Source organism: Mustelus asterias, chromosome X, assembly GCF_964213995.1.
Source record: "Mustelus asterias chromosome X, sMusAst1.hap1.1, whole genome shotgun sequence".
In the NCBI taxonomy this organism is placed as follows: Eukaryota; Metazoa; Chordata; class Chondrichthyes; order Carcharhiniformes; family Triakidae; genus Mustelus; species Mustelus asterias.
Window position 1 is genome coordinate 11,694,073 of NC_135834.1, and position 18,321 is coordinate 11,712,393.

General features: G+C 42.1%; 1 protein-coding gene across 12 annotated transcripts in view; it reads left to right on the forward strand.

Moving 5' to 3' along the window:
* Positions 1 to 18,321, forward strand: part of kmt2d (lysine (K)-specific methyltransferase 2D) — a 219,505-nt gene that overhangs the window by 186,611 nt on the left and 14,573 nt on the right. For 8 of the 12 annotated variants that reach the window (XM_078201292.1, XM_078201290.1, XM_078201300.1 and 5 more), the window contains 7 exons: positions 455 to 596; positions 5,715 to 5,796; positions 6,786 to 6,964; positions 10,763 to 10,905; positions 12,716 to 12,857; positions 14,395 to 14,528; positions 16,050 to 17,145. In XM_078201292.1, coding sequence (XP_078057418.1) covers positions 455 to 596; positions 5,715 to 5,796; positions 6,786 to 6,964; positions 10,763 to 10,905; positions 12,716 to 12,857; positions 14,395 to 14,528; positions 16,050 to 17,145 — 1,918 coding nt within the window. The remainder of the gene's footprint in view (positions 1 to 454; positions 597 to 5,714; positions 5,797 to 6,785; positions 6,965 to 10,762; positions 10,906 to 12,715; positions 12,858 to 14,394; positions 14,529 to 16,049; positions 17,146 to 18,321) is intronic. The other 4 variants (XM_078201296.1, XM_078201301.1, XM_078201295.1 and 1 more) reach the window with 3 other exon arrangements.

Consider the following 18,321-nt stretch of genomic DNA (forward strand, 5'->3'; position numbering starts at 1 on the left):
AAATCTGTAATTCCTGATAGCTGCTGTTCGCTTATTCTTTTACTGCTGAGTGAATTTGGCAGTTAGAATCCAAGTTACTGTCTGGTATGATGTATTCTGCACTGTTCCAAAATCGAGAAGAATCATGTATGTGGGTATGTTCTAAAACCAGTATGTGAATATGATCCTCTGTTTAGTCCCTGTGCATGCTACTAATTTTGAGAATATCTGGGCAAGTGAAAATACTGTCTGGAAAAGTTGAGGTGAGGCCCACACACAGGAGTCATCCAAGATGCTGAGCCCAAAAATAAACCTAAAAGGGTAACAGTAAATCCATGTAAAGGGCCTTCGTTGTAAAATATTTAAATATTACATTTCACTGGTATTTGCTGCTTTATATTTCTCAAAAAAACTTGAATACGGTTGCCTCTTAATATTCAAGTACTCAGTGGATTAATTTTCTATCATTCTTTAGCAGAACAATCTGAGCAATCCACCAACCCCACCTTCCTCGTTGCCTCCCACCCCTCCTCCCTCTGTCCAGCAGAAACTGGTGAATGGATTGGCCACTTCTGAGGAGCTGACGGAAGGGCAGAAAGAACTCGAAGGGCAAAAGGGTATGAGAATTTGATAGAGTTTAATTATTTGGCACAATATATATGAAATGATCTAACCTGAAGTTAGGTTTAAGCAAGTCCCTCCCTAAATGAGACTCCGAGTTGTATATCCTGACTGCAGAGAATTATTGGAAAGGAGTTTCACTGAAAGGAAATCTCAGCTGCATAGTTATCTTCTCCAGGTGCCATGCCTTAAGAGGGTATTGGCAGCCATAGTCTTGTTTGATTGTTCCATGATCATGCTTGCAAAGTACTGCAATGGTTTGCTGTTGATTTCTGGAGTATACTTTCCAGCTCTTAACAGGCATATTGGAAGGATTTGCAGGCTGATAATCAACCTGGTCACATTATGGACGCACTTTCTGTGCCCATCAAGCCCTGAAGTGGGACTCGAACCCAGAGCTTCAGGCCCAGAGGTAGGACACTAACACTGTGTCACAAGACCTGTTATCACCTGTTTATTTAAAAAAACTTGCAAATTATAATTATAAATCCCATGTAAATATTTTCTTAATTGCTTGCCCTTTTGCATAGGGGAAGAAGTTATGCAGCAGTTCAGTGGATGTTTGGTTATACTGCGTCTGGTGTCGTGTGTTCAATTCTGGGCAATGGATCTCAGTCAGGATATATTGGGCTTGGAGAAGGTGCAGCGCTGATTCAACTATGACACTGGAGCCAAAAGGGTTAAATTATGAAGGGAGGTTGCATAGATTCAGCTTGTATTTCTTTTAGTGTAGAAGATTAAGGAGTTATCTAATCAAGGTTCTTAAAATAGGTAAAGGAGTTGATGGTGCAGATAAAGATAAACTATTTCAACTGTTGGAGCTGTACAGGACAAAGGGCATAACTTTAAATTGGAGCTGAACTGTTCAGAGGTGATGTCAGGAAGCAGTTCTTCATGCAAAGGGTAGTAGAAATCTGGTACTCCGTGAAAAAATTGTTGAGACTAGGTAAATTGAACATTTCAATAGAGATAAATTTTTATTGATTAAGGGTGTGAAGGAATGTGGAACTGAAGCTAATATGCAAATTAGCCATGACCTCATCAAAAAGCTCGTGGGACTGAATGGCCTGTGCCTGTTCTGTTATACCGACCTTCAAGGTGTGTTTTGAGGCATAAACCATTGCTGAAAAAAAAATTGAAGTCTTTGTCAAAGCGTAACATCAGAAAGTGTGAACTCTGGGGAAATGAAATACCATGATGTGGAGATGCCGGCATTGGACTGGGGTGAACACAGTAAGAAGTTTAACAACAGCAGGTTAAAGTCCAACAGGTTTATTTGGTAGCAAAAGCCACAAGCTTGTGGCTTTTGCTACCAAATAAACCTGTTGGACTTTAACCTGCTGTTGTTAAACTTCTTACGAAATGAAATACACCAGAATTCTGGGGAACGAATCTGCCCAAAAACTGATGCTAGCAATTTTTAAAAAAAGATAAAACTTGTAGGTTAATTTGTTTAAAATATTGTAGATATAATTTCGAATAAGTACTTTCTTCTTCATCTTCTTTCTCCTCCATCTTGCTATGCACAGTGCAAGATTTGAAATTTGCACGTTAGCAGTAAGACTGATTAAAGAAGAGGTAGTTTGAATGTTCTGCCACAAGATGTCACAGGTGCACATTTAAACATTTGCATTACTATGCAAAGCACAAAATGCGCTTTTCAGTCTTTTGGCTAAGATCAAGCGTCAGGTCAAACCCAAGATGGGGTGCAACACCATATCTTGTCAGTTTGGATCTTGTTCGTCTTTTTTGTGGGGACCATGAATTAGATTCAGTTGGGTTTTGAATTTGAATTTTGGAGCAAGCAAGGAATGGATTTAGGTTGTTCAGTCCATTCTGAACATTGGCTTTGCAACTTTAAGGATGGAGTAAAAACATTTTTTAAAAAAGCATCAATGAATTTTTTTAAAAAGCATCCTGTGACTAGTGGTGTGCTGTGGAGATGCCGGCGTTGGACTGGGGTAAACACAGTAAGAAGTTTAACAACACCAGGTTAAAGTCCAACAGGTTTATTTGGTAGCAAAAGCCACACAAGCTTTCGAAGCTCTAAGCCCCTTCTTCAGGTGAGTGGGAATTCTCATAGAAATCATAGAAACCCTACAGTGCAGAAGGAGGCCATTCGGCCCATCGAGTCTGCACCGACCACAATCCCACCCAGGCCCTACCCCCACATATTTTACCCGCTAATCCCTCTAACCTACGCATCCCAGGACTCTAAGGGACAATTTATTTTAACCTGGCCAATCAACCTAACCCGCACATCTTTGGACTGTGGGAGGAAACCGGAGCACCCGGAGGAAACCCACGCAGACACGAGGAGAATGTGCAAACTCCACACAGACAGTGACCCGAGCCGGGAATCGAACCCGGAACCCTGGAGCTGTGAAGCAGCAGTGCTAACCACTGTGCTACCATGCCGCCCCTGTTCACAAACAGAGTTTATAAAGACACAGACTCAATTTACATGAATAATGGTTGGAATGCGAATACTTACAACTAATCAAGTCTTTAAGAAACAAAACAATGGGAGTGGAGAGAGCATCAAGACAGGCTAAAAAGATGTGTATTGTCTCCAGACAAGACAGCCAGTGAAACTCTGCAGGTCCACGCAACTGTGGGCGTTACAAATAGTGTGACATGAACCCAATATCCCGGTTGAGGCCGCCCGCGTGTGTGCGGAACTTGGCTATCAGTTTCTGCTCAGCGACTCTGCGCTAGTGGTGTGCCGCAGGGATCGGTGTTGGGTCCATTGTTGTTTGTCATCTATATCAATGATCTGGATGATAATGTGGTAAATTGGATCAGCAAGTTTGCTGATTATACAAAGATTGGAGGTGTAGTGGACTGTGAGGAAGGTTTTCAAAGGTTGCAGAGGGATTTGGACCAACTAGAAAAATGGGCTGAAAAATGGCAAATGGAATTTAACGCAGACAAGTGTGAGATATTGCACATTGGAAGGACAAACCAAAGTAGAACGTACAGGGTAAATGGTAGGACTCTGAAGAGTGCAGTTGAACAGAGGGATCTGGGAATACAGGTCCAGAATTCCCTAAAAGTGACGTCACAGGTGGATAGGGTCGTAAAGGGTGCCTTTGGTACATTGGCCTTTATAAATCGGAGTATCGAGTATAAAAGTTGGAGTGTTATGGTAAGGTTATATAAGGCATTGGTGAGGCCGAATTTGGAGTATTGTGTACAGTTTTGGTCACCTAGTTACAGGAAGGATGTAAATAAGATTGAAAGAGTGCAGAGAAGGTTCACAAGGATGTTGCCGGGACTTGAGAAGCTGAGTTACAGAGAGAGATTGAATAGGTTGGGACTTTATTCCCTGGAGCGTAGAAGATTGAGGGGAGATTTGATAGAGGTGTATAAGATTTTGATGGGTATAGATAGAGTGAATGCAAGCAGGCTTTTTCCGCTGAGGCTCGGGGAGAAAAAAACCAGAGGGCATGGGTTAAGGGTGAAAGGAGAAAAGTTTAAAGGGAATATTAGGGGGGGCTTCTTCACGCAGAGAGTGGTGGGAGTGTGGAATGAGCTGCCGGATAAAGTGGTAAATGCGGGGTCACTTTTAACATTTAAGAAAAACTTGGACGGGTTCATGGATGAGAGGGGTGTGGAGGGATATGGTCCAAGTGCAGGTCAGTGGGACTAGGCATAAAATGGTTCAGCACAGACAAGAAGGGCCAAAAAGCTGCAACTTTCACACTGTACTTGCTGAAATCTGAAACCACAGTTGATGTTTCCTGCGGCTTAAGTTTGTCAATTTGAATTTTGTTTGCTTTCTAATTGGAGCAGCAAGTGACCAGATCACAAAGCCAGATAACAAAGTATGACAGTTATTGCTGTGCACATCTGAGGCAATGCTGCTGAAAGCCTGACCGATAGCACCTCTGAAACCCTCATGCCATTCCTGCAGGAATCACAAACAGTCATGAAAATCTAATTCTTCATTTGTTGTGAATAGCAATATTGTCCATGCGACCGGTAGCAATTGCCGAGCACCCTGCTTTTGGGCGGCATGGTAGCACGGGGGTTAGCACTGCTGCTTCACAGCTCCAGGGACCTGGGTTCGATTCCCAGCTTGGGTCACTGTCTGTGTGGAGTTTGCACATTCTCCTCGTGTCTGCGTGGGTTTCCTCCGGGTGCTCCGGTTTCCTCCCACAGTCCAAAGATGTGCGGGTTAGGTTGATTGGCCATGCTAAAATTGCCCCTTAGAGTCCTGAGATGTGTAGGTTAGAGGGATTAGTGGGTAAAATGTGTAGGGATATGGGGATGGGGCCTGGGTGGGATTGTGGTCGGTGCAGACTCGATGGGCCGAAGGGCCTCTTTCTGCACTGTAGGGTATCTATCTATCAAGTTCTGTATGACCCATGAGCAAAACCCCAGCTTCTTGATTACTTATTGGAAGAGTCCTGACTCCCAAAAGGCCTGTAGATGGACAAGCAACAGCAAGTCTGTTCTTCTGATTGCCTTTTTTTACCAACCAGTAAATTGTGTCCTCTTTCCTGAAATGGCTATGATTGGCTTAGAAGTCATTAAGTTGGAGGTTTTAGCCGTGATTCTCGGACCTCATCTGTGGCTGGGATTCTCCAGCCCCGCTGCTGTAAATGGAGGTTTGGCTAAGTGCCAAATTCGCCATTCTCACTGGTGGCAGAGAATTCCAACCCCTGTCTGTTTTGAGAACTTGATGTGCGAAGCATTTGCGCAAGATTTTTTCCAATATTATTTTTAAAGTTCTGAAGCTTGAGTGCAAAGCTGTTCACATACCAAACTGGTATCGAAAGCAAGGCAACCTATCAATTAGGAAGTGTCCCTGAACTGAAATTCTACTTCAAAACGGTTGATCTTAAAATGTGTATATATATATACACACTATTGTTTTTTAAAAAGAAGTCGCAATGAAACTGAAATCTGTTTGAACATGATTGTCCTTGATCATAGTTGACATTCAGTGGCATCTCCCATATTGTGATGTTGGATTTAAGTTGCATGTACCTGATGTGGTACATGGATCACTGATTTAGTTTGAAAAACAATTGAATGCCATATAATTTTTGCACTTAGCTTCTATATAGCACTTTGTGGTGTAATGCTATCTTTGCTCTACTTCATAGATCTGCTAACAACAGAATTGAAGAATATGGATATGTTGGCTTCCTTGCCCACACCACCGCACAACCAAAATGAGGAGCTAAGGTTTTTATTCACAACTACTGCTTATTCCTTCTTCTCATTTCTTGAAAACTCTTTGCCTTTCTTTGTCTTCTGCTCCGTGAATGTAAAGCTTTACTGTCCAGTGCACTAAAATCACTCTACCTTTTATTGTGTCTAAATAATAGGAGATATAATGAATTAGCAGTGTAATTCTGGCACTTTGTACAAAAACATTATGCTTTCTCCCCTTAATAGGTCTCCAAATTAATTTTTAACTTGGTAAATAAAATTTTGCTAAAAACATAGGGGCCAACAATAAGGGGGCAGTAATGTCAAGAAGTGCTGCTTTCCTATGGTTTCAGTTCCCATTATTCTATTTGAGCAGGGATTACATGTTTAAAAATGGAAACAACCTTTAAAAGTTGTATATTTTTTTAAAATCTGAATTAATAAAAGATGTTTGCTTTTTAAACTTGAAACTTAACTGTAAGACAATGAAAGCACATTGTTCTTTAATGAATGCGAAGATGGTGAAGTAGTACTCTGGGCTAGTAATCCAGAGGCTCAGGCTAGGGGACATGGGTTCAAATCCCACCATGGCAGCTGGTGGAATTTAAATCCAATGAATAAAATTTGGAATATAAAGCTAGTCTCAGTAATGGTGAGTATTGCAACTATCATCACTTGTTGTAAAAACCCACCTGATTCACTAATGTCCTTTAGGGAGGGAAATCTGCCATCCTTACCTGGTCTGGCTTACATGTGCCTCCAGATCCAATGTAGTTGACTCTCAACTGCCCTCAAAATGACCTGGCAAGCCACGCAGTTCAAGAGCAATAAGGGATGGGCAACAAATGCAGGCAGCAACATCCACATTTCATGAGTTTTTTAAAAAAGATGGAGTGTGATTGAAGAATAAGTTCAGAGGCAAGGTCTAAACTGCAGTATATGTTCCTACTTGCAGCCCAGGGTTTTGCGGTATTTTTAAATCCCCCTGAAGAAGTTGAGTTGTAATTTTGTTTCCTCAACAGTAGAGCAGAGATGGAAGACGACAGACACACTCCAGACAGCATTGTGCCAGCATCCTCGCCAGAAAGTGTGTTCGGACAGGAAACGTCCAGGTTTCCCTTGCTGACTGAAATTAAGGAAGAGTCAATGGACCGTGCCCTTTCTCCTGTGATTCCCATAATCCCAGGAGCATGCATCCCAGGTTGGTGTGGGAAATTAATAAATGGCATTCAAACAATGCTCATTATTTTAAAGCAGGCTGACTTAGGCTGAGCCAGTCGGGAAAGGATTATGGTCAAAGGGAGGCAAAGAGGGGATGGGTCAGACATTGGTTTTGCTCTTCCCAGTCTTTAATTGAATGAAATTGCATGTCATCCAGGACTGGATGTTCAGACAAGCAAAGCAAAGCTGATGATAAAGAGGCGGTGGAAGGGTCGAGAAGTAAGCGGAGAACCAAGCAAGGGCAATCGACTTGGCTGGACAATGGAGCAGAAGTGTTGGACGGGGTGGGAGGGATGTGGTTGACTGTGTCAAAGGCTGCAGGTGGGTTGCAAAAGATGAGGGATAGTACACCATGGTCACCGAGGATGTAATTTGTGATTTTGACTTGGGCCATATCAGTATTGTGGCAAGGGTAGGGACCTGTCAAATATGGAGTTGGGGAAAGATGAGGCATGGATATAGAAACATAGAAAATCTACAGCACAAAAACAGGCCCTTCGGCCCCACAAGTTGTGCTGAACATATCCCTGATATATCCAACGTCCGACATATCCAATGTCCTTCATCAAATATTCATATTTGATGAAGGACATTGGAGATGGACCATAATGTGCAAGGACAGACAAGTTGAAGGTGGATTTTTTGAGGATGGGTGATGATTTTATAAAGGTGATGGACAGTACTTGAGCACAGGGTACCATATATAATGTCATGAGCAAGGGCGCCAGAATGGACAGTTGGGTGTTCAGACGCACAGTGGCAATAGAGTCAAGAAAGCAGGAGCTGGGTCACATGGAAAAGATGAGCTTGGAGAGGAGATGGATGAGAGAAATTAGAGAAAGATTTGTGTTCAGGGCTAAGGGGGCAGTGGTGTTGGCTTGGAAGACATTACAAAGTGAGGGATGTGACGGAGGCAGCGGAACAGATGTCCACACGCTTGCTGGAAGTGAGGGTGAAGGGAGAGGATTTCAAGAAGATAAAGATTTGAAGATGGGGTTGACCTTTGCATTCCAGCATGATCTTGACTTGATGAGCAATTTTGGCAGGAGATCAGTGGCTGGTAATGTTTGACATGGACTAACCAGATCTAACTTGAATGGCTAAACTAGTTGTGTATTGGATAATGTATGTGACCCCCTGGAATTGTTGTGGAGAAAAGAATATACCAGAGAAACAATCGGTGGGGGGAGGGGAGAGCAAGGATTTTATTGGAGAAGAGAATGAAAGGAGAAAATAGGAGGGAGATTGAGTAAATCTGCAGAGGTACTATGGATGGAGTGCAGCAAGCTAGCCAGTTAAGAGTTTGAAGATGCAGTTGTAAGTTGGGAGTTTTTTTTGCAGGGGCAGACAGAAGGGGAGATGGAATGGGGAAAAGAGGATGCGAGTGGTGAGAGGTATGGAGTAATGGTCAGAGACATATATAATTGAGATAACAGTAGATTGAGTAGAAAGAATAGGTGAGAAGGCAAGGCCAAGGGAAGACCTAAATAGGTGGGACTTTATATGGAGGGAGAGGTTAAAGGAGGCTGGTGCCAGAGAAGAAAGGGCAAAAAGAGTTGCGATGGAATTTGAAAACGCCAAGAATGAAGAGTTGCTGAGGAAGGAAGAGAGTGAGACTATCACAGTGAGAAGTTTGGATAGGCTGCAGAGAACGAATATTTAGTGGTTTGGTGAGCGAGTTGGGAAAGCTGGGCATGGATTTGAAAGATGATGCACATATTTTAGCCTACAGTGCTCACCCCCACCTCTTGACTGTACATCAGGTAACTGCTAGTTTCTCCGTTTTACTACACTACTATCTTGCCCCTGGTGAGATGGTTGAAGGAGCCAAAGAAGTCAGGAGAAGGGACCATGGTGAGATTTGGTGATGGTCACAAGAACTCGAAGTAGGAGCAGGAGTGGACTTTATGGCCCACATCCCTTGATTCCGAGAGACCAAAAACCTATCTACCTCAATCTTAAATATATTCAACGATGGAGCATCCACAACCTTCTGGGGCAGAGAATGCCAAAGATTCACGACCCTTTTGAGTGAAGTCATTTCTCCTCATCTCAGTCTGAAATGGCCGACCCTATATCCTCTACATTTGTATTCCCTGACTAGTGGAAACAATCTCTTGGCGTCTACCCTATCGAGCTTCTTCAGAATCTTGTACATTTTAATGAGATCACCTCTTGTTCTTCTAAACTCTGGAGAATATAGACCCAATTTGCTCAACCTTTCATCATAGGACAACTCCCACATCCCAGGGACCAATTTAGTGAACTTTCTCTGTACCTTCAAAGCAAGTATCTATTTTAAATGTGAAGACCGAAACTGAATTCAGTACTCCAGATGTAGTCTTGCCAAAACCCTGTATAATTCTAGCAAGACACTTTTTTTCCTGTACTCCAGTCCCCTTGCAATAAAGGCCAACATGCCATTTGCCTTCCTAATTGGTCACTCCACCATGACAACTGTTTGGGTGGAATAGATGGTGGGACATACAGCCATGCAAGAAGCTTCAGGAAGGTTGTGAATGGTAAGGGCCTTAAAAGAGTAGAGATGTAGATCCACAGGCGTCCAAAGGAGATGAGGAGTGGTATTGGTGATTGGCAATGGACAGTGCATCAGTGGAGGGATGAATGGAGTTGGTATAATTGGGAAGCAACTGAAAAGTGACAAAGCAAAGAACAGTAGGCAACAACGGAGCCCCATGGAACAGGATAAGAGCAGATTAATGCTAGCGAGCGTAGTGATAAATTCCTGATGGAGAAATAGAAATCTGAGGACGTAGGAACAGACCAGGCACTAGAAGTGAGGTAGACCAGCAGAGAACAGGAGGATGCATGACTGGATGTCAAATACAATCTACTTATTTTCAGCCTGTGGTCCTGGACCTAACTCTTGTGATCTTCATAAGGATATTTCACAGTGGCTTCTTGAGTCAATGTTTTGACATTGGTTTTCGGTCTATAGTGGGAGGATCCTGGTGCAAAATCAATTTCTGCAGCATTTTCTTTCTTCTCAAAGCTTTTACTTGGACACCATTTCTGTATATGCATAAGAGTTGAAAATTTAATCCTACTTGTTTAATGGTCAGCTCACTTCTTCGGGATCGAAATTTGTTAACAAAATTACCCACTATGCCCTTCAGTTGGGAATTATTTGCATGAACTTAGAACCCTAGTTATAGCCTGAAGAGTTGTTGAGTGACTATAGCTGAATTAATAACTGGGCTGTTTTCAGGCTGAATTCTAAATGCCTGCTGAAAGTGATGTCCAAATGACTGAACCTCTCCCTAGTCTCCCAAGTTAGTTGGGATTTAAATTGTACTGTAGTGATGATATAATCAAGACTGCCTGGGTTACCTGTTCTGGGTTTTTCTTTGAATTCGTATTTCCTTCCTGGGAAGAGCCACCAAGGTAGACCCTGTCTTTGGAAGATACAATAATTAGTTTGTGCTTTATTTTTGTTTCTTTTCTGAGATAAGAACTTTGGTGTTTGCCCAGTTGCCCAGGGAAAATACCTCTGTACTGTGTAGGAAACAATGTCATATCGGTCACATCCAAATATTACGTTACCATCAACATGTCTTTAAATTTGGTCTTGTAGTTGCAATTTGTGGAGGATACTTCTGTTCAAATAATTAAATATAATCCTGCAGATTAGGTAATCTTGTATAATTTTTTAAAATCCGATACAAGAGCGTGCAATGTTGTTTGACACTTGTTGGTATGTAGATCCTTGAGTTCATTTGAGTTACTAATTTGCCCTTTTTAATACTTTCTTCCTTAGTATTTCCTGATACAAAGCCATTTGTAAATACAGAGCCATTTGTGGAAAATGCTGAGAAGGGTGCTTCTTTCTCTGGCCCATGGAGGAGCAGTAAAGGAAACCAGGTTGCAGTCACACTAGATGTCTCAGGAGCAGCTGCTAAGGTAAATATTTCATTTAAAAGTAATTTCTCGTCTCCATTTTGAGTTTGGTTCATGGAAGTCGGTGTCCATCTTAAAAGAAAAAAACGGATGCTAGAAATCGAAAATAAAAACAAAATGCAGGAAACAAGCATCTGCTAAGAAATAAGCAGAGATAACAATTTGAGTCAAATATGAAGAGTCATATTTGACTCAAAACATTGGCCAGGATCTCCTGGTCCAGCCGATGTGAACAGAGATTGGAATGACTCACTGGCCCCTCCCATGGGGAAAATTCCGGCCATTAGCATCTGTGGAGAGAGAAGCAGTGTTGTCAGACCTGCTGAGTTCTTCCAACACTTTTCTGTCTGTCTTCCGTCCTAACTACTTGTTTCATAAGAACATAAGAAATAGTAGCAGGAGTAGGCCACCTAGCCCCTCAAGCCTGCTCTACCATTCAATAAGATCATGGCTGATCTGATAGTGGGTTCAGTTCCACTTACCCGCCCGCTCCCCGTAACCCTTAATTCCCTTAATGGTTAAAAATCTATCTATCTGTGACTTAAACACATTTAACGAGGTAGCCTCTACTGCTTCATTGGGCAGAGAATTCTAAAGATTCACTACCCTCTGGGAGAAGAAGTTCCTCCTCAACTCTGTTCTAAATTGACTCCCCCGTATTTTGAGGCTATGCCCCCTAGTTTTTGTTTCCATTGTAAGTGGAAATAACCTCGCTGCTTTTACCCTGTCTAGCCCCTTCATTATCTTGTATGTCTCTATAAGATCTCCCCTCAACCTTCTAAGCTCCAATGAGTACAGGCCCAGTCTACTCAATCTCTCCTCATAAGCTAACCCCCTCATCTCCGGAATCAACCTGGTGAACTTTCTCTGTACCCCCTCCAAAGCTAATATATCCTTTCTTAGATAAGGGGACCAAAATTGCACACAGTACTCTAGGTGCGGCCTCACCAGTACCCTGTACAGTTGCAGCAAGACCTCCCTGCTTTTATACTCCATCCCTCTCGCGAGAAAGGTCAACATTCCATTTGCCGCCTTGATTACCTGCTGCACCTGCAAACTGGGTTTTTGTGATTCATGCACAAGGACCCCCAGGTCCCTCTGCACAGTAGCATGTTGTAATTTTTCACCGGTTAAATAATAGTCCATTTTCCTATTATTCCTTCCAAAGTGGATAACCTCACACTTACCAACGTTATACTCCATCTGCCAAATCCTTGCCCACTCACTTCGCCTATCCAAATCTCTCTGCAGACTCTGTGTCCTCCACGCAATTTGCTTTCCCACTCATCTTTGTGTCATCCGCAAACTTTGTTACCCTACACTCGGTCCCCTCCTCCAGATCATCTATGTATATGGTAAATAGTTGAGGCCCCAGCACTGATCCCTGCGGCACGCCACTAGTCACTGATTGCCAACCGGAAAAGCACTAATTTATTCCGACTCTCTGCTTTCTGTTAGATAGCCAATCCTCAATCCACGCTAACACTTTACCCCCAACTCCGTGTACCTTTATCTTATGCAGCAACCTTTTGTGAGGCACCTTATCGAATGCCTTCTGGAAATCTAAATACACCACATCCACCGGTTCCCCTCTGTCAACCGCACTCGTTATGTCCTCAAAAAATTCCAGTAAATTAGTTAAACATGACTTCAAAATTGTTTAACATAAAGAAATTTTCCCGTTTCTCATAATGTGTTCTGGCACCAAATGTCATGGAAATTTTGCACATATTTGACATTTACATGGGCAAGTAATAGAAACTTTTCATAAGCTTGTTTACCAATGACTTATACATTTCTACCGTACTTACAGGATATAAACAGAATGATGACAACTTTTGCTCAGTTGCTTCAGATGAAGATCCCAGGTTCTTATGAGGTGACATCTGTTCCAGACAGTCCACGTTCTTTTATACCCGATGGGAAAAAAAACGCATTGGAAGTTCCTGATCAAGGTTTGTGTAATGTAAATTTCCAGAAGAAAGTCATTTATACCTGCCGCTGGGCATTGGTTTACAATAGGTTGATGTGCCTATTTCAGAATGGTCTTCCTTGCAGACTAACAAATAGAACTTTAGAATGCAACATTCAGCCTTACAGGATGAGAGAAAAATTGAAAATGCTGGAAATATTCAGCAGGTAAGGCAGCACCAGAGAAACGGTTAACGTTTCAGGTCGATGATCTTTTGTCAACATTTTCTGTTTTTATTTTGGATTTCGAGCACCCCCAATATTTTGTTTTTGCCTCAGAATAAAATATTGCTCCTGGACAACATGAGATCTAATCTGTCCATAAGTGAAAAGTAATGGCCTAAGGACATCTTCAGTGTTATAAAGCTTCCTTTTCAAATAAGCTGAGTTTTTAATCTATTTTAAAATCATGAGAAATGGCTATGTGATTCACCAAGTCTCCTCCTTCCATGGACATCATATTATAAATCCTCCCAGTCATGTTTGACCCCACTTAATCCCTCAAAGGAAAGTTCTTCAGAATATCTCCCCAAACCTCCCCTATCCCAACAGATAATTGAGCAAATATCTATTTTGGCATATACCATGATTATATCGAAATTACAACACTGAAACGGGTCATTCAGCCCAAGCAGTCTTTGTCCTTCACATCAGCAGCCTGAAACCCAGTACTTGCTCAATCCTAGTATCACTTTATTTCCTTTTCTTTCGGACACCCAAGTTGCTTCATAGTGAAAGTTGAATTCTCGTTCTACTTACGAAAAGACCAGCATACTAATGTGCAGCCTATTACTCTCTGATATTTGCACTGACAAGTCCATGAATTAATGCGTATTTTTACAAAACATTATTGTCTGATCAGCTGACCCAAGAAAGCAAGTTTCCTAAACTATTATGGAGGAGCACACCCCTGTTTTCAGCATTTTTTTGATGTGGGCATAAGATGAAAGAGGGAGAACACATTTGCCCAAAACTATGATTGTAATTTTAATCTTTAACTGAATTTCAACACTTCACACACTGGCTCTCCCCCTGTGGGCCCCTCATGGTGTCGATAAGGGTTTTCCTTTCAGTTGCATGTGTAACAGTACTTTACATCAAGCTTGTTGTCGTGCCCCTTCCTACTTATCAAAGGAACCAAAGTGCGCTTTCAACATAAATAATTTATATACAAATAAATTATGGGGCAAGATCACACATGACTTGTCAGCAGTTTTCCCCCTAAGCTGCAGAACATGCAGTGCAACAAATGGCCCACAGACGATCAACATTCCCCTAAAGGTGCATGCAGGCCTGGCATGTGTGCTCTGAAGTGTACACCCTAAAGAACACTTAGATCCTTCTATGCCCCTTTAATATACTGTAACTTCCCAGTGACTATTTATTAGTATTTGTGGGGTAGAAAATAAGAACGACATATCTACAGCTAAATTGCCAACATTTTACTACTTTGTTTTTCTAACCAGTTCAGCATGTTAGTTGGTTATTATTAATAGCTCTAACTACTTTCTGGTTTCTTAGTGGGCTCCAAAGAAGAACCAACGGACCTGGAGAAGCTGGTGCTGGAAAAACATAATTGGTTCAAACAGTATGACGTCACATTACCAGGCTCTACCATTAAGGCACCAGGAAAGGAACAGGCAACTGCCGCGCCGGTATGTGCACCCTTTCAATCAAAGAGCTTCCTGTGGCTGTTGGGGCACTTTTGGGAAAGGAGAATTAAAGTGGTGATGCGTCATGGATATCCTGGAGTTTGTTTAATTCCCTTGGGGAATCTGAAATAACTCCCACGAGGCTGGTGTCTCTTCACCAAATCCAGCTTTATTTACAATTGTTAGTAATACTTAGCCAGGTGCTTCCCAGTAGAGAAGTCTTAATTATCCGAGGAGTAAGCAAAATATTCCAATGAAGAATATGTTAGGAAACAAGCGCATTCAGCACAGTGAATGGTGAAGTCTTAATTATCAGAGGAGTCTCGGTAACCTGAACACGCCACATTATATACCTCTGCAGGACTCCCGGATTGGACAGTGTTAACTGCCTCAATCAGGGAGCTCATATTCTAACAGGTCCACCTTGTGGACCTCGTTAAAGTCATTACATAATCAATGAAAAATTGGTCAGTTTTCTTGAAATGAACCAGTCCTTATCTTTGCTTTCGTTTGCTTCCCCCAGAAATTGACATTACTCTTGGTTAGGGAGGGTGGTACACAAATTGCCCCATCTGATAGAATGTCCATCGATGGGCCCTATGATCTCATTCACCCTTAATTCTTTATGTTAGCATGTTTGATAGATTTTCAACAGCTTGATTTGTGAATTTATAGTAAGAAATTGCCCTAAAGTTCTTCATGGGGGTACAGCAACAAATCATGGGAGAAGCACGGTGGCACAGTGGTTAGCACTGCTGCCTCGTAGCGCCAAGGTTCAATTCTGGCCTTGGGTGATTGTGTGGAATTTGCATGTTGTCTCCGTGTCTGCATGGGCTTCCTCCGGGTGCTCCGGTTTCCTCCCACACTCCAAAGATGTGCAGGGTAGGTGGATTGGCCATGCTAAATTGCCCCTTAGTGTCCAAATATGTGTAGGTTTGGGGAATTAACGGGGTAAATATTTGGGATTACGAGATGGGGTCCGGGTAAGGTGCTCTATCGAAGAGTCGGTGCAGACTTGATAGGCTGAATGGCCTCCTCCTGCACAGGGATTCTATTCTATGAGTCATGAAGAAACAATGAGTTTTAAAGATTGTGAGAAGAGAGAATAGCAGCAAGTTAGAAATGTTTAAAAAGAGCACGCATGGTCGAGGATAACTCGGAGCTATGCTGCCAAAGATGGAGCAGAGGGAATCAGGCATGCAAAGAGGGACAGATTTAAAAGAATAGAGAATGCATGCTGAAACATGAGGGTGAAAGAGATTGTACAGATTGGAAAAGCAGTGCCATGGAGGCACTTTTGGACGAGGTCAAGTATTTTGAAAGCAGTGCAATGGAGGTTGGCATAAGCAGGGGTGATTGGCAGTGGGACTCGGTGTGCAGCAGGATGTGAGTGAAGGAGTATTGGATGATGTAATTTGTAATGGTTTTTGGTAGAGGAACTGATTGTCATTTAAAATAATATATTGATAACTCATATTTTTGTTTCAACACGTTATAATGGCTCGTTTTGCATTTTGTTTTCAGGAGACTTCCTCAGACTGTCCAGTGAAGGAACGAATTGTAGTGCATCATTATAGTAATAATATGTCTATCCTCGATGTTCACCAGCTTCCCATAATACAACCAGAGAGCTCTCCACCCTCATCCCCAAGTGTATCGTCACCTGGGACTCCAGCAGAGTCAAGTAAGCCTGACCCACCAGTTGAGTCACCAAAGATCAAACATTCTCTCCCACTGGACGAAAAGCAGTTTGAGGAACCGCAGCCACAGATGAAGAGGTGGAGGGGAATCCGTTGGAAACGTTTGGAATTTAAAGTCATATTTCACAAGGGGAAGTTTAAGCACGTATCTCAGCATGAAATTGAAGAGCTCATTCAGAAACTGGGAACTTCATTAAAACCAGACCCAATGCCCAAGGACACTAGGAGGTGTTGTTTCTGTCATGAAGAAGGTGATGGAATAACAGATGGACCTGCAAGACTCTTGAACCTTGACTTGGATTTGTGGGTCCACCTAAACTGTGCTTTGTGGTCCTCTGAAGTATACGAGACCCAAGCAGGGGCACTGATAAATGTGGAAGTGGCTTTCCACCGAGGACTTACCACGAAGTGTGCTTTTTGTCAGAAGACTGGAGCCACTACCGGTTGCCATCGGGTTCGATGCCCCAACACCTATCATTTTGCTTGTGCTATCCGCGCCCGTTGTATGTTTTTTAAGGACAAAACTATGCTTTGCAGTCAACACAAACTGAAAGGAGCTAATGAACAGGAAATTAGGTGCTTCGCTGTTTACCGCCGTGTCTACATTCAGAGAGACGAAGTGAAGCAGATTGCTAGCATTGTACAGCGTGGCAAGCGTAGTCACATGTTCCGGGTTGGTGGACTGATCTTCCACACCATTGGTCAGTTACTTCCTCATCAGATGCAGGAATTCCACAGTGTGACAGCTCTTTATCCAATTGGATATGAAGCAACACGTATTTATTGGAGCATGCGATACACTAACAAGCGTTGCTGCTACCACTGCACCATCAACGATACTAATGGGAAACCAGAGTTTGGCATCCAGGTTATTGAGCAAGGACATGAGGATCTGATTGTTACTGATTGGACCCCACAAGGTAAGAGCCATCCACAATGGTCAGGATTTTTAAAAAGTTTAAACTGAACAATACAATTACAGATTTTCCAACAACTTACAAGCTCATGACATAAATCTTTGATATCCTCAACTACTCTTCTCTCATGGCTATAATTACCAACATAAACTTCCGCCTTACTGTGGTTTCCTTGTGTAGCATGCCACAGCACTTGAATGAAGTATTTTGAGAATCAGTTCATGCTATTACTTTATTGTTTCTAAATGGATGGTGAATTTGTAATTATCGATCCCTATTTTTATATATATCCTTTATTGTATAGAATTGCTTTTCTATATATATTTCTATATATATTGTATAGAATTGCTTGTATAGAATTGAAAAGCAATAGGATTGCTTTTCAAAAGTGCAGAATGGGTAGTCCAAATGGCCTCCTCCTTTGCTATGCTGTTTTATAAGCTAATGTGCTCAGCTTACTATTGTCGTGTTAGTTAGGAAGAAGGTGTTCTTGCGCTTTAGTTCAATCTCCTCTCCTTATCATCACCATCCATAGTCAAGTAACCTCTCTGCATCCCCCACCCCCCGTACCAGTTTTACTTTAGACCACTGAGTTCTGTTTCTCAGTTAAAATCATCATTTATTGACTTTACTTTTGTTTGTATTAAAATCAAACCTTGTTAGCTGGCTAATTATTCAATCAGCAAAACTTTTCTGTATCGTTTGCTCCTATCAGATTACCAAAGCTATCTTGAGATTTGACTTATTAGTACTCATCCCGTTATTCAAAGGATTTTAGGCAAAATCATCCCACGGCTAAAGCAGCAGACAGCAGTCCTGCTCCATGCACTTTCTCCACCCTGAACAGGTTTGGGGAAATATTAGGCTTTTTGTCTTCATTATGTTTTACTGCAATCTCCTTTTAAATGGAATTCCAAAGCAAAATGTTTAAACAGTGGGAGAAGATATGGTCCTTCATGATCTCAAGCTCCTAATGACAATGTTTTCGAGTTACCCCTGGGATGTAGACAGCCTAATTGTATGTAGTGAAACGATATTCAGAACATGAAGATCATATCAAGGGTTTAACCAGCCTTCGTATTTCCTCCCCAGTCCGTCATTGTGAATCTTTAGCAGCCTGGCAGGAAATCAGAAGAAATGCATTCAGTCAAGACAAATAGATTTGAATGATTTGTGACC